The sequence below is a fragment of the Equus przewalskii genome, chromosome 1, assembly GCF_037783145.1.
Source record: "Equus przewalskii isolate Varuska chromosome 1, EquPr2, whole genome shotgun sequence".
Classification (NCBI taxonomy): Eukaryota; Metazoa; Chordata; class Mammalia; order Perissodactyla; family Equidae; genus Equus; species Equus przewalskii.
Genome location: NC_091831.1, coordinates 117,341,391 through 117,367,120, shown reverse-complemented (window position 1 = coordinate 117,367,120; position 25,730 = coordinate 117,341,391). Strand labels below are relative to the sequence as shown.

Here is a 25,730-nt window from a genome sequence, read left to right as displayed (position 1 = left end):
AACAAAACCAAAGCAAAATAAATATTTTATTGTCTGGTTATTTCCACTGCCTTTTAAATTATTTCTAAAGTTAAATGACTATTCTATACCTGTATTTAATTTTGCATCATATACCTCTTGAAGTACGTAGATATTCAACCACCTCAGCTACCTTGTAGAAACTCAATTTGGTTTCAGATTTAATCATCATGATTTTACCAGTTCTGACAAATAAGCACCATTCTGTACCAGGTGTGTAATCTCAGCAGTGTTTTTATGAATCTGCACTCTATCCTGTGAGAAAATATGTATTTTTCAGTCTTTTTTGATAACATTTATAGTATTTTAAAGAAGCAATCTCAGAAATCAAAGTGTTAAAATTAATGTGGTAATGTTCCTAATACTGGGATAAGAAAAACACAGCCACAGTTTTAGTTTGTTTTAAAAATTAGCAAAATAACAGTTATAAAACTTTTTTCTCTTTAGGGCCAAGGAATATGAGAGTTTAATGGAAACAAAAAATTCTGGCTCTGACTCACCTTATAAAGCAAAGTGAGTATTTTATCCTACACTGCCATTCTCTATCTCTTCAATCTCTGCCGGTAACAAAACTTTATCTGAATTATTATTGTATGCCTGTCATCATAGGCTTTGTATCTGATGCCTATAAGTTCATTCTCCTAAGACAATGGTATGCAACTGGGGATGATTTTCCCAGGGGACATTTGGCTTTGTCTGAGGATGTGTGATAACATTTTGGTTATCACAACTTGGGGAGATGGTGCTACTGCCATCAAGTTCATTCAGGCCAGGGATACTGTTAAATATTCTTCAGTGCACAAGACAGTCTCCCCCAGCCAAGAATTATCTCACCCAGAAGCATCAATAGTGCTAAGGTAGAGAACCTCTGTTCTATCAGAACAGGTTCTGGCAAGGCTGTGCTGGTTCTTGCTCTGAGGAGATCTCTTTCAGGATTGTTGTGATGGCTACTTGACAGAAAAGGATTTAGACTCCACCATTGGGTGTAAGTGTAACTACACAATAGCTAAGTAAACAAAAACATCAACATTTTGCTTCTCTCAAATATACTGCCAATAGAAGTGCAGTGAGAAAGATACTCACATACGCTGTCAATGTGAGTGCAGATTGGTGTAGTCTTATTGAAAGGCAATGTGAATCCAGAGCTTAGGACATCCACTATAAACTTCAGGCTGCTTAGTGAAATAATGCAAAATATGCCCAAATATTTGTATATGGAGGTGACTGGTTTAGTTATTTACTTATTTATTTTTCCTGAGGAAGATCAGCCCTGAGCTAACATCTGTGCCAGTCTTTCTCCACTTTATATATGAGTCGCTGCCACAGCGTGGCTGATGAGTGGTGTAGGTCTGCACCCAGGAGCTGAACCTGTGAACCCAGGCTGCTGAAGTGGAGTGTGCTGAACTTAACCACTATGCCATGGGGCAGGCCCCTTAATGTGATTTTTAACAGTGAAAAAGTCAAGAAACAGCTTAAATGCCACAAATTGAGGAATATCTTTAACCAGTTTATGTAGATATGCTATAGCATTTTAATGTAGCAATTATTTACAATAGAAATATTCTTGCCTGTCAGAAATAAAATACCCATCAGGTAATTACTTTTATTTATTATTGTTCAGGAACTATTAGCCATTGCTATTCTAAAAGAAAAAATATATAAAATATTAAAGAAGTTAACAAAATTATCAAGATTATCATGATACTGCATTTCTGGAAAACCCAACAGAATCAAGTGAAACACTAGCAGAAACAAGAAAATCAATTCAGTAAGGTGGCTGATTACCAAATTAATGTGATAATATTAATAATAGGTAATGTTTACTGAGCCTTAACCTTATGCCAGTCTCTCTACATGTATTGACTCATTTATTCCTCACAACAACTCAATGAATTTCATTAGGGAAACTTAAGCCCTAGAGAGAGTAAGTAACTTGCCTGAGGTTATGCAACAGCATATCCAGAATACAAAAATTGATAGCCTTTCTTTCTGATAATTGGTTAGAAAATATAAATATAATTTACAAAAGCACTAAAAGAGTAAACTATTTAAAAATAAACTCAACAAGAAATCTGAAGACTCTATAAAAATAAAACCTTAAAATACTAACAAAGGATATAAAAGGAGACTTGTATAAATGGAAAGACAAATTATACTCTTGGAGAAAAGACACACTATAGTAAATTCTCTATATGTTGTCCTACAAATATAATGTAATCCCAATAAAATAACAGAGTTTTTAAAAAGAGATAGAATCATTTTAAAGACTATATGGAAAAATAAATAAGAATTTCTAGGAAAAAAAATTTAAAAGAAGGGAGTATGAGGTAGGACTGAGTTAACAGGTATGTAGTTAAAATAATTTGGCTTTGGCATGTGAATAATAGTACAAATTGATGGAAGAGATTTTTAAAAACAATCTAGAAATAGATCCAAATGTTTGAGGAAATTTAATATATGACTGTAGTGTTTACAAAGATGGTCAAAAGTTGAGCCATTTCTGGAGGCGTGCCCCTTTGCAATATAACTTCTCCATCAAGAGGTGAACTCTGTTTTCCTTCCTCTTAATTTGTTCTAGCCTTTTGACTTGTTTTGACCTACAGACTACTGTAGAAACAATATGTGACTTCTGAGCCTTAGCCTCAGAGATCTTGAGGCTTCTGCTCTGAACCTCACTTTCTTGTTCCCCTGTGACTGCCATGTAGGGAAGCCTGCCTCAGCCCCCTTGAGGATGAAAGATTACTTAGTCATAGTAATCAATTCTTTTAATATGCTGTTGAATTCATTTTGCTTGTTTTGTTGAGGATTTTTGCATCAGTGTTCATGGGGGATGTCAAATCTTATCAAACCTCTGCTTGTGTCACATTTCTTATGTCCCATTGGCCAAAGCAAGTCATTTTGCCAAGTCCAGAGTCACTGTATGAGGAGACCATACATGTCACCACTAGCAAGACATAATTCAACCAGGGCCTTTAACGTAACAATCTACTACACAGCTTTCTCTGGATTCGTCTCTTACTTGACTGGTTGCTCTTTTTCAGTATCTTTTGTGTGGTTCTTTCCCATCTTCTTAACCTCTAACTTTAGCATGTCTTTGTCCTGAGAATTCAAACAGAATTACTCCCTTGGTAATCTCATTCAGTTTCATGATTTTAAACAATCCAGACCTCTCCCCAGAACTCCAGACATATCCAACTTCCTATTTAGCATTTCCATTTGGATGTCTGTCTGTTCATTTTTACCCTTCAGGTGAACATGTGCAAAGTTAAATTCCTGAAATTTTCTGCCAAACCTTACCCCTCATATTTTTGCTCATCATAGAAAATGGCAAGTCCATCCTCTAAGTCGAGGCTAAAATCTTTAGAGTAATCCTCTCTTTTTCTCACTTTCAGTCCATCAACAAATTCTGTTGGCTCTATCTTTAAAATATATTCAGAATCTGGAGGCCAGCCCTGTGCCTGAGTGGTTAAAGTTCTGCCTGCTCCGTGTTGGTGGTCTCGGTTCACGGGTTTGGATCCTGGGTGCGGACCTGCGCCACTCATCAGCCATACTGAGGAGGCATCCCACATACAAAATAGAGGAAGACTGGCACAGATGTTAGCTCAGGGCTAATCTTCCTCAAGCAAAAAAAGAGGAAGGTTGGGGCTGGCCCCGTGGCCGAGTGGTTAAGTTCGCGCGCTCCGCAGCAGGCGGCCCAGTGTTTCGTTGGTTCGAATCCTGGGCGCGGACATGGCACTGCTCATCAGACCACGCTGAGGCAGCGTCCCACATGCCGCAACTAGAAGAACCCACAACGAAGAATACACAACTATGTACCGGGGGGCTTTGGGGAGAAAAAGGAAAAAATAAAATCTTTAAAAAAAAAAAAAAAAAAAGAGGAAGGTTGGCAACGGATGTTAGCTCAGAGCAAATCATCCTCACCAGAATAAAATATATTCAGAATCTGACCACTATTCCTTACCTCCGTAGTAAGTATTCTAACCTACCATTATGTCTTATCTGGATTATTGTAGCAGCCTCCTAATTAGTCTTACACTGCTTCTGCCGTTGCTCACTACAGTCTGTTGGCCACGGGACAACCAGGATGTTCTTTTAAATTGTAAGTCTAGAAAAAATGGCAGTAGCAATAGATATATAATTTTTCAGTATTTTTAAATCCTTACATAGAAACCAGCTAACTAGTTAAGAAAACCAGAAACCCATGGCAGCGTTTACAACAAAACCACATTACCAGATATCTCCATGAAATCCAAAAAACAAGTGGATAGAAACAAACAGCCACAGACCTGCATGGTATTGACAAGGATGTGAAAGAAAGCAAAGAGAAGCAACTAGGGTAACAAATGCAAGGAAAGGAGAACCCCAAAATAACTAACAGGTTTTCACTGGAAAGTACAGGGAACCACTTTGAGAAAAGCATCTGAATTTCATTCTCAAGTGAAGGGTGCGTGTGAACAATGTTGCCTTAGTTTTTGCTCTTGCACATTGATAATTTTATGCCCTCAGAAATCAGTGTTGCCAGTTACAAATCCTTGATCCACATTTTCATTTCTTTTCTTGAGGATCTTAAATACCAATAGAGAATGAACTTTAGGCAATCAAAATTATTAAACACACATCAACATAAGGAGTAGTGATGAACACTCAAGTTATAGTTTCTTGTAGAACTAAGACTAACTGATGGCTAGAAAGAAAAAAAACTGATGGCTGGAAAGAAAAAGACTACATGATAGCTGTATCTCAGATAATTTTATAGTATAACTAGAAAAAAGATCAAGGAGAATGGGGGAAACATATGCTAAAAAATTAACCGTTCTCTAATTATACTGGTGATATTATTAGTAATGTTATTCTGAGTCTGTTGTGCATATAATATGGGATAAAGTAAAGGAGATTATGGAGATTAGAATTCTTTTATCCCCTGTGTTCCTGAGAACCTGAATTCTCAGTCTGGAAGAAAGGAGATAGATATAGTAGAGATCAGGTAAAACCCCTGTAGGACTGAATTTGAATTAAATTAATTTATGAGGCATTTTATCTTTTAAAAAGTGTGTGTGTGTGTGTATTTGTGTATGTATACGTATTTGTGTGTACATATATACATTCACGTGTATGTTCGTATACACATATTTATTTATTTCCTCACTCTGTCCGTTGAAGAGACCTAGAAACAGTGACCAATGCAGTAGCGGTGAGCATCCCTTGTGCTCACTGATTTAGGACTTGAAATATCATTTCTCGTAAAAGAGGCAAGAACTTCTTGGAAAAATGCCTAATTCTAGATCTGAATGTCCTGTCATACTAGATGGCAGGGAAGCTCTCGAAGACTGCTAGTATTGTCAAAGGACTCAGGAGCCAACTTGAAGAGTTTCCTACAGAACAGAGATAGAACAGTTTGAGCTTCAGAAAGGATAATTATTATAACTGATTGAACTTGATAACCAAATAGTAAATGAAAAGAAATGTCTCCATATAAAATTATTGTAGCTAGTGAATGAAAATTACTCTTCCTCTCATCTTCCAGTTTCCCCACCCCTTCCCAGAAAAATCCAGTCCAGAAGCCATTAGATGAGAGAGCACCATCTGCGTTGAGGGGATGGCTGGAGGCAGCAGTGGTGCAGTGGAAGGCGTCAGAGCCTGAGTAGGCTGAGGTGGACATTTATGCAGGGGGAGAAGGGTGTGGCCAGGTGTGGAGACTCAGAGCCCAAGCCAAGTGAAGGGAGCTTCCATGTGGTAGAGGGCACCATTCTCTGGGTTGAGGATCAGAGCAGAGTGAGGAGGGCATCTCTATGGAAAAACATCCTGGCACAATCTATCAGAGTCCAAGTAAAGAGGGAGGCAAAGGGTGTCAAAATACAGGCAGGGTGAGAAGGGTAGAAGAGCCCAGAATGGGGAGTCAGAGCCCAAGTAGAGACATAATAGCATACCTACAGAAACAAAGATGGATGGTATGTTACATGTAGAGGGATTGGTCAAATAAATAAGTATATTAAGGATGATGGGAGGCAGGTTGCTCATTGCTGGAGAAGAGAGTTAAAAATAAACTCTCTTGGGGCCGGCCCCGTGGCGCAGCGGTTAAGTTCACGCGTTCTGCTTCAGCTGCCTGGGGTTCGCCAGTTCGGATCCTGGGTGCGGACATGGCACCGCTTGGCAAGCCATACTGTGGTAGGCGTCCCACATATTAAGTGGAGGAAGATGGGCACGGATGTTAGCTCAGGGACAGTCTTTCTCAGCAAAAAGAGGAGGATTGGCAGCAGATGTTAGCTCAGGGCTAGTCTTCAAAAAAAAAAATAAAATAAACTCTCTTTTCCAGTAGGAGAATATACTCTGTTCTCCACCAGGAGAGTAGAAAAACCCCATGGTGATGACTTGGAGTTGTAGGTATCAGTTTTAACTCTTATTTCCCAATATATATAAATGGAAATAAATATAGATGTAAATGTGTAGGGATATGGATATATTATAATATGTTACTTTTTAAATATTTATTTATAAAATAATATACACATATTTCCTAGCTCATTCTAATGAGAGTGAGAGTCTGGGAGCAGCAACACCCTAATAGCACTGAGCACATCTAATATACCCATGTAAGTGTGAGAGCGAGGTAGTTCCCTAAAAGGGAAAGAGTTCTTTCTCCACAAGAAGCAATGTTGACAGGCGAAAATGAAAGATATCCAATATAGGAAGCAATATATGTATACTGTTTTTTCATCTTTTATAGGGATTTCTTAGGTTCTTATATTTAGTGTAAGCATATTATTTAAAAATAGAAAAGGAACCAGAAGCCCTAAATTTAGACCGGGTACCTTTCAAATAGAGTGAAAGGAAAAAAAGTTAATGTATTTATATCTTCCTGTCCATCTCACTAAAGAACAATGTTATTTTCTAAAATGAACACAGTCCCCTTTCTTAAACTTTACAAATCTTCCCAGTGATGCTGATGAACCCACCAAACTTTACTGTGATAAAAATGAGGGCTCCTTACAGAGGTGCTTTCACATTTCACATTTACCAGTGACAGATTTGAATTTAGTTGTTGTTGGAATTTGTTCAATTTTGAGAAGAAAATATCTGACCTTACAACATTCTCCACAAAGCCATTTACCTCACAGATACTTCTTTTGTTCTAGGCTAGGAGTTATGAAGCCTCCATTCGTTCTTTTCAGGCTAGAAAAATTATCTGCCACAAGTAACTCAAATAACAATTTCTGTGTTAAAAAACTGCACCCTCTAAACAGCTCCTGTTCTTGCTCTGTAGGGAAAATGTAGTTTTCAGGGTTTGAGTCCTGTGACAGTCTCTAATTATTTATAGTATAAATCAAAATCTGGTGCTGTTTTCTTGAAAGGGGCTATATTATTTGTGGTATTTCTGTGGAGGCAGGGAATGAAACAGAGGTTTAGCTCATGTTACCAAAGCATCCCCTTGATTTGGCATTCTTCCTTGAAGGGTAGGTTCATATGAATCCCAGATTTGATTTACCTCAGGGTGAAATACAAGCCCCTTGTATTCTGTGAATTAAAATGGTCCTTGTACCTCCCTAAGTACCCCTGGTTTTCAGGGGAATGTGAGCATTCTTGGTAAGAATACTGCTAGAATCATATGCATCCATTGCTATGGCTGGATATTTAGTTACATTGGTGTGCAGGCCTTACTCAGCCAAAAGCTAAAGTGGCTACTTATCTATCACACAATGAAGTTCACTGCCAATATTCTTCCACATGATAAGGTTGGTAACTTTAATCGGATGGGACTCTAGCCCATATTTGATCAGAAGGGAAAAGAAGTATGTTACTCTTACTCTATTTTTGTATTTTTTTATATTCCCTTTTTCTGTTTGTTAAATTGAGACCTTCTGTCAATGAATAGTAATAATAGTTGATCATTTATTGAGTGTTTAGTGAATGGTGTTAAGTATATTACTTTAATTATCTCTGATCTTCAAAAGCTCTGAAAGGAGATATATAGAAATATATATAAAATCTCTACTTTTAAGATGATGAAATTGAGATTCCGAGTAGTAACCTCACCAGGGTTTACATACGTGGTAGGGCTAGAGCCAGAATTCAAGTATAGGTATTTCTGATTTTAGAGTTTGTATTCATTCTTTGACTTAATCAAAGTAATCTTCATATGGATAGCTTAGGTTTAACATGGAGTTCACCAGTGCCTTTTTGAACTGTATTTGCTGTCTCATTCTTTGAGAAATTTTAAATTTTTACATAACTATGTTTTTAGATTAAATTGTATTCTGGGATATTATTCATTTGTGAATAAAATTTCCTTATTTGAATTGATTAATAAGGTATGGAGGCAAAAGCATGAGATTTGAAGATCAAAGGCCTAGATTTCTAGTCCCACTAGTACCTTTAACCAGTTGTGAGATCTTGGGAAAGTCACCTAATTTTCCTGAGACTTAGTTTCGTCATTTTTCAAACAAGAATAATACTAATGGACAGTGTCTTTCAGAGGATTAAATAATATCATGTACATGAAATTTTTGTAACCTATGAGATTACAGGTATTATTAAGATTAGTGGGGGCTGGCCCCATGGCCGAGTGGTTAAGTTTGCACGCTCCGCTTTGGCGGCCCAGGGTTTCGCTGGTTGGGATCCTGGGTGTGGACATGGCACTGCTCGCCAGGCCATGCTGAGGCAGCATACCACATGCCACAACTAGAAAGACCCGCAACTAAAATACACAACTATGTACTGGGGTCTTTGGGGAGAAGAAGGGAAAAGAGAAAGATTAATGTAAAGAAGAAATTTCTACTTAAGCCATTCATCATTAAATTTCTTTTGAATACACTTTCTGGAGGTAGTATATTAGAATAAGGCAGTGAACAGGTAGACAAGAACCTTCTCTCACGAAGTTAATACTATGCTTCTGCACTGTCCAATATCATAGCTTGTAGCCACGTGTGGCTATTTAAATTTAAATTATTAAAATTAAATACGACTGAAAATTCAATTCCTCAGTCACACTCTATTTCAAGTGAACAATAGCCACGTTTGGCTAGCAGCCACCATGTTGGACAGTACAGATATGGAACATTACCATCACTGCAGAAAGTTCTGTTGTAAAACTCTGCATGGGAGAGACTTGTGATGAGTGATTTGAAGGAATAGTCAAAAATCAGAGAAAGTAAAGTTTAAACTAAAAACTAAGGGATAAGTAGGAATTTTCTAGATAATGTGGAGTTGGAGGAAGCATTTCAGAAGGAATGAATGAATAGCATTTGCAAAGGCACTGAAGCAAGAAGAAGAGAGGGATTTAGATCCAGAAAGATATCATGCATACAGAGCCTGTGTGTCAGGATTAGCCCTACATGGGAGGAATCAGTCTTCCTTGATTGTAATGTGACAAACAAAGGGAGAATATGGGTAAAATGCAGATAGGCTTGTAGATTCTGTGGCAGAAAGTAAGGATTTTCCTGTTTCAATAGCTTATATTTTCTCTATGAAATATAAGATCTTCTTATGAGAGCAAGAGAGAGAAAGTAAAGTGGAGTTTTGAAGAGACTGGGGAATGTATGAAACAAGTCTTTGTGGAGAGTGGGAGAGTGAGCAGACTAGACAGATTTAGTGAGATCCTGAATCTATACTCATGCCAGTCTTTGTTATGGTATGACTTTTTCTTAGGATCAGAAATGGAAAAGGCTGGCAGATGTTCATTAATCCAGCTAAATAAATTGACATGTGCAAGGTACTGAGAATGGTGCCTGGCCCACAGAAAGAGCTAAACAAGCATTAGTGTTTATTTCCACTGCTAGTGTTTGGCTAGTAAGAGTAACAAACAGAACAACAGAGAGGGAATGTAGCACATTTAGAAGGAAGTGATTATAAAGATGGCCTATGAAATCTGTCATAGATAAAGACAGAAGTAAGATAATAGGGTGATGATGTATAGGGGAAAAGTGGAGAGATCTGGGAGAGTGTCTGGTGAGTATCTGTTGGTGGAATGCTCAAGCAAATAAGTGGAAAGGAGAGAGGATTGCTCAAAGAGTGAGATGTATGAAACAGAAGTAAGGACTACAAAGAAATGCTACACACAGTCCCCTTACTAAAGAATCACATAATCTAAATAATATATAGTAAAAAGCAAATAATTGCTCTATTATCTAAGTAAATGACATCAGCAATGGCAAGCATTCCCCAAATTGCCTGTAAATTGGAACATGGGGAGTTTGACATTCAAGGAGTTTGACATTTTGAGAGTTTACAGTGCTTATAACACAATATCTAAGTCTACCTTGAAGATTTAAATCAATATGTGAAAACGTGCTCAGTTTCTTATACTCATTTTTTTCTGCTGTCATACTCTCACCTTCTTCCATCTCCAATTCTGTTCAGGCTTGAGCACAACGTGGAAACTGATTGCAGCAATTGCTCCAGCTTAATCCGTGGATGGACAGTACTGCCCTCTAGTTCTGTTTTGTGCCATGAGGACTAGATTGGTGTTTGTGAATATAAAGTAGTACCAGCCTTAGGAGAGGTTTGTTTTTTCTTCCCCGTCAGGTGCTCTGTGAAGCAGTTTCTAGTACAATAATGAAAGTAACTTTTATTTCAAAATGTTGAGGAAAATGAAGTAGTATAGTCTAATTCCTTAATGTCATTCTTCCCTTTCATTTTGTATTGCAGACTTCAGCGATTAGCCAAAGATCTTCTAAAACAGCAACAAGTACAAGACAGTGGCTCATGGGCAAACAATAAGGTTTCTGCTTTAGATCGGACCCTAGGAGAGATCGCTAGAATATTAGAAAAAGAGGTATGTAACTATCACTGGCCTCTGGCCTTAATCTTTGTTGTTCTTTCTATGACAGGACATAGGGCTATGAGGCAGACTCTCAGTATATGCATTTCTTCTGTGTTTTCCAAAAGCTGGTCACCGTTGATGGATGTTTTTTCCTTTTGTTAATGAAATTGAAGTTGTTTTCAATTGCTTTAATTGAAGTCCTCAATAGCAAAAATGTATTCTTTTAGGTCATGGTTTTCTTAGTCATATTTTTATGCTTACAAACAAAATGAAATTATTTTAAATGAGATCATAATAATAAAGATAAACAATTTTATGGCAGAAAATATAAAACTTTCAATTATAAAGCTCATAAGTCACAGATTTCCACACCAATTTCCTTCCTGTTTCCAATAGAAGATTTGGCAGGTTTCTTTAATGACTTAGAGTCGGTAAATGTTTTGATGACAGTTAAATCCTTAATGGTTTTAAAAGGATTTATTATTCACTATAGAAAATTTTAAATGTACAGAGAAGACATAAAACTCCCTGTAATACCCACTGTTGACATTTTATTGTATTTTCTTCTAATCCTTTCAATGTACATTTTTTACATTCTTTTATCTGGCTAATTTTATCAAAAATATTTTGTAATATCTTTAAAAATTCTTTGTAACCGAATGAACATAGCACAATTTATATCACTTAAGTGGTTTCTAACTTTTCTATTTCAGGTTATGACCATCTTTGTTTATTACCTGCATTTGTTTTTCATTTTCTGGGTTTAAAATTTATTATATAACATTTGGCGTATACAAAAGAATTTAGTGATTAAAATAACAAAAATACAATGAACACCTGTGAACTCACCATCCAACTTAAGAACTGGACTCTTCATAGTACATTTATGGTTCCCAGTATGATCCTTCCTCACCACATCCTCCTACCTCTGTTCCCCCTGCGGGAAATACTGTACAGAATTAAAGGGGTATCTTTTCTTTGTTTTCTAAAAGTAGCTTTATTGCTTTATCACATAAATGTACTGTTAAAAAAATGTGTTATTTAGTTTTGCTTATATTCGACCAGTATAAAATATCATACTGTAGACTTCTGTGACTTTTTTTCAATCAAAGTTATGGTTCAGAGTTTTATTTAAGCTTATAAAATATAGCTGTTTTTCATTCATTGTCTCTGTTGTATCTTGAGTACTTCATTGTGTTAATACAGAATTTTTTTATCCATTCTCCTGACAGTGGACATTTGTTTTCAAGATTAGACTGGTGTGTGTGTGAGGTTGGGGCCGGGGGTTGGAGACAGTGCTGCTCAAACATTCTTGTATCAGAACAAATGGACAAGAATTTCTCTAAAGCAAGGAGCCTCAGACTTTAGTCTGCATCTGGATTACCTAGAGGACTTGTTAAAACACAGATTGCTGGGCCCTACTTGGATTTCTGAATCAGCAGATCTGGAGTGAGTCCCAGGAATTTGTATTTCTAAGAAGTTCCCAGGTGACACTGATGCTGCTAGTCCAAAGACCATACTTTGAGAATCATTGTTCTAGTCTGCAGCATATACCTGAAGGGTGGAATTACTGGCTTCTCATGCTGTAACTGACCAACTTTACAGGATGGTGCTCAGCTGAATTTTGGCATCAGACAGTATAATCCTCTGTAGGAACTGTGAGCAGCGTATTCACTGTGGTATCATGGCAGAGCCACATAGAGTCAGTTCTTCTGTATAACATAGCCCTTTCAGAGAGTATTAAAAAAGTTCCTAAGAAACTGATAGTTGTCAGACTTTTGCTAGATGGAGTGTTTGGAGGTTTGATATGCTTCCAAAATCTTTTTATTTTGGAAAAATCTTTATTTAAAAATTAGTACATACCAATTATTTTTATTTTTATAAAGAGTACTTATACTTTGAACTAAAAGGCATTTGCTCAAAGATACCACCATGTGCACCTTCTCTCATGAATATTGTTTTAGATTGAAGTAATCACAGAGTTTTTAAGAAAAAAGTAAAATGATCTGTATAAGAAAGATATTTAGTATGAAAAATCCAAGCAAACTTATTTCATTCACAAAGGGGCAATTTACTGGAATACCACTGATGCCTTGTAATTTTAGGGAGAAAAATTTAGTCTGGCTCCCAGTCTAAATGGTCTGTGTCAGGAACTTCGCTGTAAAGCTGTCCTCAGAGTATACACTGTAGGACCACCTAAGAGTCTAAACTTGGCCACAATAAAATCCTTTTGCTACTTTTATGACTAAAATCCTTTTTTACTAAGCCAAGACAGACTCACTTTATGTAGAATTCTGTTCATAGAGTTATACTGATGTTTCAGTGTAATTCAGCTGATGATATTTATGATTTCAGTCTAGGAATTGTAAATAACCATTCCTTTTTGTTTGGAAAACTGCCTGAAGTAACAGAATCATTAGAGCCAATGCCAAGTACCCAGTGAAGGATTTTAAGACAACCTAGAAGTTACAAGGGTGAGACTGGTGGAATTTGGACAAGCACTCACTGAGGAATTGTGAGTGATGAATCTTGAGGTTGTTATCCTCTTAATTTAGACCCTAACACACTGATACTTTCTGTTACTAATTTGACACAAATTTCCTTAGTAGTTTTCTGAAGTTCTGACACTGGTTTAGAGCTAGCAGGTTGAACTTGTAATGCACAAAAACTCTTGTAATGGAAGAGATCAGGAAACTGAGGAGACCCAGGGTTTGTAGTGCTTACTGTGTGTCTCAGGTCCCTTTTGGCTTTTTGAGTTCTCTAGATTCCGTTCAGAAATAAAAAGTTTATAAGCTGTGTTGCATATCTTATGCATTTTAACAAACTTCAGGCACTTCTGTAAGAAATATGGTGGTCTAGACTACTTGTACCAACTTTACCAACAAAAAAAGGAGTGATGTCAGCATCGTGGCAGGGTGAACTTTCATGGTAATCTCTCCCCTCCATCATACAATGATAAAGACATTCATACTCCAACAGAGGACAATCCAAACAACACAAAAGACATTTGAGAGACCCACACAGCCATGTGACAGAGGGTGGAGAGGCAGGAGCCCCCCTTGGAGGAGGTGAAAGGGGTAAGAGAAAACTTCACTCCCTCCCCAAAAGACTGGGATCTGAGATTGCAGGCAGCCTCCAATAGGGAAGGAATGGGGGAGAGGACATTCATTCACGGGAACATCAAAGAGCCCCAAGGGCCCTCGCACCCTAGGGGAAAGCCCCTACTAAGGTGAAAGCTAACACAGGGGTGACCTCATCAAGCCAACACCCCAGGAGGGCAGATAGCAAGGGCAGAGCTAGAAAACTCGGAGAGCATGTAGAAGATCCCCATGCACCACCCTCCCCGCCCCAGCTGGCTCCAATGCCTGGGATCTTGGCAGATCACAGAGGGCTCAGAATACTCTGCTCTTGACCCCCATGCAGTGGCAATTGGCAGTAACTGTGACCAAATAACTACCACGGTGCACCGAAACAAGAGCCATGCCCTCTAGTAATACCAAAAATTGTATTAAATCTCCACACCAGAGAGAAAATGACAAGTACTCAGAAATCATTGCTGAGGACACAGAAATGTGTAATCTAAATGACAGATAATTTAAAATAGCTATCATCAAAAAACTCAACAAGTTAAAAGAGAATGTAGAGAAACAATTCAACAAGTTCAGGAGCTACTTCACAAAAGAGATTGAAACTATAGAGAAGAATCAGTCAAAAATATTAGAGATGGAAGAGAGAAAACAAAATATGAATTCCCTGAACATGTGAGCAGATGTCATAGAGGAGTATATCAGCATAATCGGGGAGAGACATGTTGAAATCCTCCAGAGAGAGGAGGACAGAGAGCTAAGACTAAAAAGAAATGAAGAAAGTCTCTGAGCAATATCTGACTCAATTAGGAAATGGAACATAAGAATTATAGGTATTAAAGAAGGAGAAGAGAAGGAGAATGGAGGAGTAAGCTTGTTCAAAGAAATAATAGCAGAGAACTTACCAAACCTAGGAAAGGAGATGGAAATCCATGTGGAAGACTCTACCAGATCTCCTAAATATGTCGATATAGAAAGACCTGCAAGGCATATAGTAGTGAAACTGGCAAATGTGAATGACAAAGAAAAAAATACTAAGGGCAGCAAGACAGATGAAAATAACCTGCAAAGGAACCCCTATCAGGCTTTCAGTGGATTTCGTTGGAAAAACCTTACAGGCTAGGACAGACTGGAATGACATATTCAGACCTTTGAAGGACAAAAACTTTCAGCCAAGAATACTCTATCCAGCAAAAATGTCCTTCAGATACAATGGAGAAATAAAAGCATTTGCAGGCAAACAAAAGCTAAGGGAGTTTGTAGCCACAAGACCACACATAAAAGAAATCCTCAAGAAGGCCCTCATACCTGGGGGAAAAAAAAGGGAGAAAGGTGTTACAAAGCGTGGAGTAAGGAGATAAATAGGTAGACAAAATCAGAAAATTGTAGCTATACATCAGAAAAGGTTAGCAAGTACTCGAAAGAGAATTATAGATAAAGGGAAGGAAAACACCAAAACCAAAGATAATCTTGTCATGTTAATCACAAACTCACAACACAAGATGGAATAAGATGTGAGAAAAACAACTTAGGAGGGCAGGAGGAAAGGGACTGAATCAGTTCAGTCTAAGGAAATAAGGGACCATCAGAAAATGGACTATTTTAACTATGGGATTTGAATACAAAACTATGATAACCACTAAACAAAAAAGCAGAACAGAGACACAAGTAACAAGGAGAAAACAAAGAAGTACAACATAAAAAACTACATAGCTCAATTGGTAGACCAAAATACACAGGACGAGAAACAAAGGAAATGCAGGAAAACTTGAAAACAATTAATATAATGACAGCATTAAGCCCTCATATATTGATAATCACCCTATATGTAAATGGATTGAATTATCAAATAAGAAGACACAGAGTGGCAAGATGGGTTAAAGAACAAGACCCAGCAATATGCTGCCTCCAGGAAACACATCTCAGTACCAATGACAAACACAGGCTCAGAGGGGGCCAGCCCAGTGGCACAGCGGTTACGTGCACACGTTCCACTTCTCGGCGGTGCAGGTTTCACCACTTTGAATCCTGGGTCTGGACATGGCACTGCTCGGCAAAAGCCATGCTGTGATAGGGCCCCACGTATAAAGTAGAGAAAGATGGGCATGAATGTTAGCTCAGGGCCAGTCTTCCTCAGGAAAAAGAGGAGGATTGGCAGTAGTTAGCTCAGGGCTAATCTTCCTCAAAAAAAAAAAAAGCAGAGGCTCAGAGTGAAGGGATGGAAGATGATACTCCAAGCTAATGTCAAACAAAAGAAGGCAGGTGTCACAATACTTATATCAGACAAAGTAGACTCCAAGATAAGACAGGAAAAGAGAGACAAAGTGGGCAGTATCTAATGATGAAAGGGACACTCAACCAAGAAGACATAACACTTATAAATATCTATGCGCCCACCACAGGAGCACCAAAGTACATAAAGCAACTATTAACAAACCTAAAAGAAGTTAATAATAATAACACAATAACAGTAGGGGACTTCAACACTCCACTCACATCAATGGATAGATCATCCAGACCGAAAACCAACAAGGAAACAGTGAAAGTAAATGAAAAGCAAGACCAGTTGGACTTAATAGACATATCTACAACACTCCATCCAAAAACAGCAGAACACATTCTTCTCAAGTGCACATGGAACATTCTCAAGAATAGACCATATTTTGGGAAACAAAGCAAGCCTCAATAAATTTAAGAAGATTGACATAATAACAATCATCTTTTCCAATCACAGTTCTAGGAAACTAGAAATTAATTACAAGAAAAAAACTGAGAAAGGGACAAACATGTGGAGACTAAACAACATGCTATTGAACAAGCAATGGAACATTGAATAAATTAAAAGAGAAATCAAGAAATATATGGAGAGAAATGAAAATGATAACATAGCATACCAACTCATATGGGGTACAGCAAAAGCCATATTAAGAGTGAAATTCATTGCAATACAGCCCACCTTAACAAACAAGAAAAGTCCCAAATAAGCAATCTCAAACTACACCTAACTGAATTAGAAAAAGAAGAACAAACAAAACCCAAAATCAGGAGAAATAATAAAAATCAGAGCAGAAATAAATGCAATTGAAACAAAATAAGCAGTAGAAAGGATTAGTGAAACAAAGAGCTGGTTCTTTGAGAAGATAAACAAAATGGACAAACCTCTAGCCAGACTTACAAAGAAAATAAGAGATAAAGCTCACATAAATAAAATTAGAAATGAAACAGGAGAAATATCAACGGATACCACAGAAACGCGAAGAATTAGAATACTATGAAAAGCTCTATGCCTACAAAATGGACAGTCTAGAAGAACTGGATCAATTCTTAGACCTTTACAACCTCCCAAAGCTGAATCAGGAAGAAACAGAGAATCTGAATAGACCCATCACAAGTAAACAGGTTGAAACAGTAATCAAAAGCATCCCTAAAAAAGAAGCTCAGCACCAGACAGCTTCCCTGGAGAATTCTACCTAACTTTCAGAGAGCATTTAATACCTATCTTTCTCAAGCTATTCTGAAGTTTAGGGAAGATGGAATGCTTCCTAACACAGTCTACGAGGTCAACATCACTCCGATACCGAAGCCTGACAAGGACAACACAAAAAAAGAATACTGCAAGCCAATATCACTGATGAACATAGATGCAAAAATCCTCAACAAAATATTGGCAACCTGAATTCAGCGATACATGAAAAGTATCATACACTGTGATCAAGTGGGATTCATACCATGGACACAGGGATGGGTCAACATTGGCAAATCAATCAATGTGATAAACCACATTGAAAAAATGAGAGGTAAAAACCACATGATCATCTCAATAGATGCAGAGAAAGCATTTGACAAGATCCAACAGCCATTTATGATAAAAACTCTTAACAAAATGAGGATAGAAGGAAATTACCTCAACATAACAATGGCCATATATGACAAACCCACAGCCAACATCATACTCAATGGGGAAAAACAGAATTCCATCTCTCTGAGAACAGGAACAAGACAAGGATGCCTACTATCACCACTCTTATTCAACATAGTACTGGAGGTTTTGGCCAGAGCAATTAGGCAAGAGAAAGGAATAAAAGGAATCCAAGTAGGGAGAGAAGAAGTGAAACTGTCACTGTTTGCAGATGACATGATCTTGCATATAGAAATCCCTAAAGACTCTATCGGAATACTATTAGAAATAATGAACAACTACAGTAAAGTTGCAGCGTACAAAATCAACTTAAAAATGCTGGAAAAAATAAAACGTAATTTTCTTAAAAGCATCGAATTGTTAAGAAGAAATTAAATAATTACCAGACCAAAGAAAGTGCAAGAATCTAGAAAGTCATGCTTATAACTGAATGCTGGAAGAGTATTTGCCATGGAGGCAAATGCGATTATGATTTTGCAAGCCCCATGGGATAAGGGGACAAAAGTAAAAGCTTAAGGGCTGCCTGAGATATGAAGTCTAATAGGTTTTCCCTTCACAAAGATAAGACCACCATAGCCTACTCCCTGACATAATTATGAACTCTCTCACTTCATCCTCAGAGTCTGCAAAGAAATTATGTTGCCATAGTGTGGAAATTAGAACCATAATCCAGCCTTGGAGTAGATTTGTAGCCCAAATTCACATTACATATTATTTCAAATGGTGAAGTGAGTTTAAAGTAGTCCAAGGCTGATTATTGGTGTCCTAGGAACCTAGCAGAAAGAAATGCAAGTTCTCATTGGAAGAAGATAACTTTATCCTAGACTGTAGATAATTTCTGTGCAATAATTTTACAAGAACAAGTAGCCACAGTCAAAAAATAAGCTCAAAAGTAAATAAGTTGTTATGAGGAAGAGCATACAGAAACTAAAACTGCAAGGCTTTGTAAATATCAGTCACAGATCATAAAACTATGTTTTTTTCTTAAGGGAATAAAAGACAAGTTGAAGGTATCTACAGTCATAGACCTAACCGTAGTGATGAAGTAGGTAATTCAGAACAGTCCTCCCACCAATGACACTTAGTAAAACTAGAGAAAATATAAACTGGAACTGAATTGCTAACATTCTAGTAAAGAATTACCGGGCCAAGATCTGGGAACATGACATTTTTGGCTGAGTACAACTGGTGATCCAAAAGGGGTGGATGAGAAGCTGAGTTGTTCTTTTCACATTGTTTCAGAACTGGTGGGGGAAAATGTTGAAGTCTAGGACTATCAGTGGTAGAGACTGTGCCCTCAAACCCATGTTTTGTTTTGAGATCTTAAAGGACTGAACTAGGAGTCAGGGTAGACAGGAAGTATGCCAGTCATTGCACAGAGTACTGCTCAACTTCAGAGTGGCTGGGAAAATCCCAATCACTGAAAAAATAGTAAAGTGATTTTGAATTGCTAATACCCCCGGTGCCTAACAGAAGCAAATGGAAAATCTACTCTGGAGGAAGATAATATCAACCTAAATCTCAAACTGTTTCAACACAAGAATTTTCAAAGCCAGTATCTGACAGAGAAAAATAATTAGGCATAGAAAGGAGCAAGACAACATGCATCAAAATCCATAGAAGTAGACTAAGAGGGGCTCCAGAAATATGCTTACTATGTTCAAGGAAATAACCATTAATTATTATTTTTTTTAAAGATTTTATATTTTTCCTTTTTCTCCCCAAAGCCCCCCAGTACATAGCTGTATATTCTTTGTTGTGGTCCTTCTAGTTGTGGCATGTGGGACGCTGCCCCAGCGTGGCTTGACGAGTAGTGCCATGTCCGCGCCCAGGATTTGAACCAATGAAACACTGGGCCGCCTGCAGCAGAGCATGTGAACCTAACCACTCAGCCACGGGGCCAGCCCCCCATCAATTATTTTTTTAAATTTATAGCATATTTGAAAGAAAATAGTAATTTGATAACTGGACATTTTAGTAATCAAAATTAAGAAAACTGTAGATGAGATAAGAAAATAAAGCAGGTGAGGAAAGAATAAGTGTACTGTAAGATAGGTCATAAGAAAGAATGCAGACTGAATCATGAGAGAAGAACATATGGAAAATGTAGAAAAGAGTCTAAGAGTCATAAATATATATTGAAAATGCCTAATTTATGTATAATTATTTAGAAGGAGAGGAGAAAAGAGAATAGGGAAGAAACAGTATTTGAAGTGATTATCATTTAGTATATTCTGAAACTTAAAAGTCAATCCCACAGATTCAAGAAGCCCAATGAAGCCCAAGTATGGTAAATAAAAAGAAAGCCACACCCATAGACATCATAGTGAAACTGGAGAAAATCAAATTACAAGCCAATCTCATTCATAAACTTGGATTCAAAATTCCTAAACAGAATTTTGGCAAACTGGATCATGCAATGTATAAAAAGAATTATATATCACAACCATGTTGGATTTATTTAAGATATTCAAGTTTAGTTTAACATTGGGAAATCAATCATAGTTTATCATATTAAGAAAAGATAAAACATATGGTCATCTCAAAAGATGCAGCAAAAGCACTTGGTAAGCTTAGCATCAAATCAATTCATGATAATAGACCAGGAATAGAATGGAATTTCCTTAATCTGGCAAACTGTATCTATAAAAAAAAAGTATAGTTAATATCATAAACTAATAAATAAATTTAACAAGACTACAAGATACAAGGACAGTATATAAAAATCTATTGTATTTATAATATCAGAATATTAAGTATCTAAGAGTAGATCTGTCCTGTTCATGGGTTGGAATACTCACTATAGTAAATATCTCTTTTCTCCTGATTTGTAGATTCACTGCAATCTCAATTAAAATTCTTTGTATTGTGAAATTAAAATTTTTTTGGTGGAAGTTGAAATGCAAATTCTAAAATTAAAATATGGAATTTCAAAGAGCCAATAATAGCCAAGATACCATTGAAAAAGAATAATATGGGAGAATTTGCTCTACTAGGTATCCAAATGTACTATAAAGCTGTAATAATTAAAATAGTGTGCTGTTGGAGTGTAGATGGGGAAAGAGATGGAACATAATTGAATTCATAAGTAGTTCTATTCAAATGTGTATTCTTGATGCATGACATGTGAGACACTTGTTTATGTTTATATGGAAAAGGAGGCACTGAAAAGCATTAGGAGAAAGTATAGTTTGTTTTGTGAATGATGTATAATGATTGAACATCCTTATTTTTAAAAAATGAGACTTGATCCTATGTCACATCATAAACAAAAAGTAATTCTGATGGACCTAAATGTAAAAAGAAAAAACAAACTTTGAGGAGATAACATAGAAGAATATTTTCTTGACTTTGGGGTTTTCCCCGAACAAGAAATGGACACAAAAAACATTAACCATAAAGAGAAATGTTGATAAATTTGCATTAAAAATAGGAACTTTTATTCATCAGAAGATACCAGAAAAAGTAAAAAAGACAAACAACAGAATGGGAGAAGGTCTTTATATGTATAACCCACAAAGAAGTGGTATCCAGAGTATATAAGGAATTTCTACAAATTAATGAGAAAAAGACAATCCAGTAGGAAAATGGTCATGAGACAGGCATTCCAAAAGAAGGAATCTAAATAGCCAGTAAATAAATGCAAAGATAGTCAGTCTCTTTAATAATCAGAAAAATCCCAATTAAAAACTCAGTGTGATACTGTGATTCACCTGTCAGAATGGCAAAAATTAAAGACTGAAAATACCAAGTATTGTCAAAGAGCTAAAGCAATGGGAATGCTCAGACACTGTGATAAGTTGGTACTACCAGTTTAGCAAGCAGTTTGCTTTCTAAAGGTGTTTATCAGCTAAAGTAGTTTATCACCTAAAGTTATAGACATGCATATCATATTTTACTTCTAGGTCTATACCTTAGAAAAACCAATGCATATATGCACAGGAAACATATACACAAACGTTTAATGGCGGCATTATTTATAGTTACCAAATATGGAAAATAGCCTAAGTATCCATCAACAGCTGAATATATAAATTATGGTATGTTCATGTAATGGAATATTATTCCACAATAAAAATGAATGAACTACAGCTATGGATAGCAACATGGATGTATCTCACAATGTTTAGTGAGTGAAACAAGTCACCAAAATAAATAGATAAATATTTATTTTTAAATACATAGACATGTATGCTATTACAGTTCTAGTTATATAAAGTTCAAGAACAGACCAAGTATCTATATTATTTTGGAATGTCTACATAGGTGATAAAACTATAATAGAAGATACAGAAAATATTTCTTGTAAAAACCAGGATAATGATTATTCACAGAGGAGGGTGGTAGGTATGATAAAGAAGATTTATCTAGGCGGCTTTTTGAGTGCTTCTGGTCTTCTTTTTCTTGACCAGAAGGTGATTATGTGATGTTCCAATTATAATTATTCTTTAAATTGTACTTAAATGTTTTCTGATTTTTCTGTATGTTTGTGTTTCACAATAAAATTACATTTAAAAATTCAAGTTAAGGGGCTGGCCTGGTGACGTAGTGGTTAAGTTCATGTGCTCCACCTTGGCGGCCCAGGGTTCGCTGGTTTGGATCTTGGGCACGGACCTGCTCATCACTCATCAGGCCATGATGGGGCAGCATCCGACATAGAACTAGAAGGACGTACCACTAGGATATACAACTATGTCCTAGGGCTTTTGGGAGGAAAAAAAAAAAGGAAGATTGGCAACACATGTTACCTCAGGGCCAATCTTCCTCACCAAAACAAAAATTTAAAAAAGCATACCTTAAAAAAAAATCAAATTAAAATGCTCCAAAGACCCTTTTGTTGCAGAAATGTTTCATTATCTCAAATAAGTTTCTAAAATCGTTCTTGTGTATGCAAAGGCATTTTCCTCATTCTTGCCATTGTACTAAATTTAGTCCAAGTGAGTGTCATTTGTATTTGCTGTGACTTTTCTCGTTACTCTGTGATGATGAACATTACTTTTAAGTTTGCATAATAACAGCATCTCAGAAGCATTCTGTGGTTTATCAGAAACATGAGACATTTGTATGCTGTTACTATAGGTAAACAGTTTAAGCAGATGTATTGGACATGGAGTTTTTCCAATTGCCTTTCTTGACATTCTTTTTAAGACTCTTTCCAAATTTAAATAGAGATTCAGCTGTGAATCTCTTGAACCTGAATAAGCAAACCCCGTAGCTGGTAGCGTTCATAATTTGAACTGAAGTGAGAAATGTCAAATCAGAATTGACTTTGTCACACCTATAACAAACTCTGCCATACTTTGGTGTTTTCCTAATTTACCTTGCAAGATTCCATCAACAGGTAGAAAGGTAGAAACTCTTTCCCCACCCTCTTTTTTTCTGCTTTTTGCCACCTGAGGTTCATGGCTATTTAACACATGCCTAGACTCAGAGGAGAAAAACGGTTAATCCTGGACACAATTTTCAACCTAATCGTGTTCAGGTCCTCCTACACACCACCTGTTCTCCAAATCTCATGATTTCATTTGGTTTTGCTTCTCTTGTTTTCATCTGGAATTCTTCAGCTGAGAGGAACTAGAAAACATTTAATCCTAGGAACCTCTTATTTTGATCCCCTGACTTACTGTGTTCTCTATTTATGTAGCTGTTTCCTCATAGCAGCTGATAAATAACTGTTTATATCTTGTATGACATCCATATTTTGTCAGAGGGTAACAAGTATGTTATGTGGCCCAAAGTAAAATCAAAATGTTTCTCATACCTTCTTCAGCTAGCTTGCATTAGAAGACTAATATATGGAAAATGGAATTAATTGTTATTTCAAGAATCTGACAGAGGTTTAATTTAGGTATGGTTTGTATTTTTTAAAAAGCAAAGAAGGAAGAAGTGCTTGTGTATTTTAAGTGATGGTTACATAGGTGTGTGCAGTTGCCAAAATTCATCAAACTGAATACCTAAATCTGTGCAGTTTATTGTGTGTTAACTATATCCCAGTAAAAAAAAATACAATTAGATAATAATGATTCCAAAGTAGTTGATGTTATTTTTAAGATGGTGAGGCTTGACTTTATAAAAACACACTGTTTTAGTCCTCACATTTGAAATCACTTGTTGTGGCTTCTTTGTGAAAAGTACTCTTTTAAAAGCAAGTAAATTTGTTATAAAAAACTTGATGAATATTGACAGTGCTGGTATATAGGAATTTTTACACACAGTTTGTGATATTTTTTAATAGAAGTTATGGAAATTATGCAAATTATTTGTGGACTGTCTTAAAATTATTCTTTATTTATGTATATAACAGAAGTTTACATAAAACATACTCACACAGAATAATGAATATAATGGCAAAAACTCCAGTGACTGCTAGTTGAGAAATAGAGTGTTGCCAGCATCCCAGAACCTTCTGACCTACCCACATTTATTTTGCCAACATTACCTTTCTCCTAATATTTAGATAAACTGTTACTTGGACTTTTTGGAAACTACTTTTTACTTTTCTTTATAGTTTCATCCCCTAAGGGTCCATCTATAAATAATATGTTAAAGTAAGTCTGTTTTTGAACTTTATATAAATGGAATGCTACTCTCCGTAATTCAGTGCCTTGCTTCTATCAAGATTATGTATTTAAGAATTTATGTTGTTTTAGAGGGTTTTTTTCCATTGCTATATACTGTTCATTGTATAAATTTACCACAGTTATATTTATCCATTCCACCATTGGTGGACATTTGGGTTGTTTTTATGAAAAACTTGCTTCTAAACATGTATCCTGGTACTCATGTGCAAGAATTTCTTTAGGGAGTGGAATTCCTGGGTCTTAGGGTTTGTATACCTTTAACTTTTATTGATAACGCTAAATTGCTTTCCAAAGAAATTCTGCCAATTTGCTCTACTACCAGCAGAGTATAAAAGTCTTGTTGCTCCCTTCTTTTCTAACACTTGATATTATCAGACTTATAATTTTTACTAATCTTGTGGGTATGTAGTAGTAAACTTGCTGTAGTTTTAATGTGCATCTGTATTGACAGACAGGTTTGGGCATCTATTCATATTTATTGGTCATGTGAATTTCTTCTTTTGTGGCATGGCTGTTTAAATCTTTTGCTCATTTTTTTCCTGCTTTGTAGGAATTCTTTGTATGTTCTGGAAACTGATCCTAGGTTGCTCAGATATATTCAAGATACCTACTCCAATTATTCAGTTGTCTTTTTACTCTCTTTTGGTTCTTTTGCTGAGCAGGAATTCTTAATCTTAATACGGGCAAATTTGTCAGTGTTTTATTGATAATAGTTTTTGCTCTTCTTTATTAACTAACTGTCCCAATCCAGAGTCAAGATCTTTTCCTGTATTTTCTTCTTGAAATTTTATAGTTTTGCCTTTAATTTTAGCCTGTTCTCCATCTGGAATTAATTTTTGTGTTTATTGTGAGGCAGAGGTTTAATTTCATTGTTTTTCCCATCTGGATGCTTGATTTTCTGAACATCATCAATTGAAAAAGGCAGTTTTCCCTACTGTTCTTTGTTGCCTCCTCTATTATAAATCAAAGGTTTATAAATACGTGAGTTTTTTCTAGTTTCTCTCTTCTTCTAATTTATTCTTTATCCAGTTGTCTCTGGTATACTCTTAAAACAGTCCATTAAATTCTTTAATTTTAATCACAGTGTTTTATTTTCCATGTCCAGAAAGCAAATTTGTTCTTTTTCAAATCTTCTGTGGCCTTTTTAGTAATTTCTTGTTCTCTGCAGATATTTTCAAGCTTTTCTTTTATTTATACTCAGATATTATACTTATCATTTATTTATACTTTTATTTATACTCTGATTGCAATCAATTTGCAAATAGATACAAATTGTTGACAACTTTTGCATCTATATTTATAGGGGTTACTAATTTATAGTTTTCTTCTGATGTCTTTGTCTAGCTTTGATATCAGGATGATTCTGGCCT

At 36.3% G+C, this 25,730-nt stretch overlaps 1 protein-coding gene across 50 annotated transcripts in view; it reads left to right on the top strand.

Annotated features, from left to right (window-relative positions):
- SCAPER (S-phase cyclin A associated protein in the ER) overlaps positions 1 to 25,730 on the top strand; it is a 521,170-nt gene that overhangs the window by 268,952 nt on the left and 226,488 nt on the right. For all 50 annotated transcript variants that reach the window (XR_011526452.1, XR_011526476.1, XR_011526453.1 and 47 more), the window contains 2 exons: positions 466 to 531; positions 10,660 to 10,786. Coding sequence is in view for 47 of the 50 variants with exons in the window: in XM_070573827.1 (XP_070429928.1) it covers positions 466 to 531; positions 10,660 to 10,786 (193 nt within the window). In the remaining 3 variants the exon portion in view is untranslated. The remainder of the gene's footprint in view (positions 1 to 465; positions 532 to 10,659; positions 10,787 to 25,730) is intronic.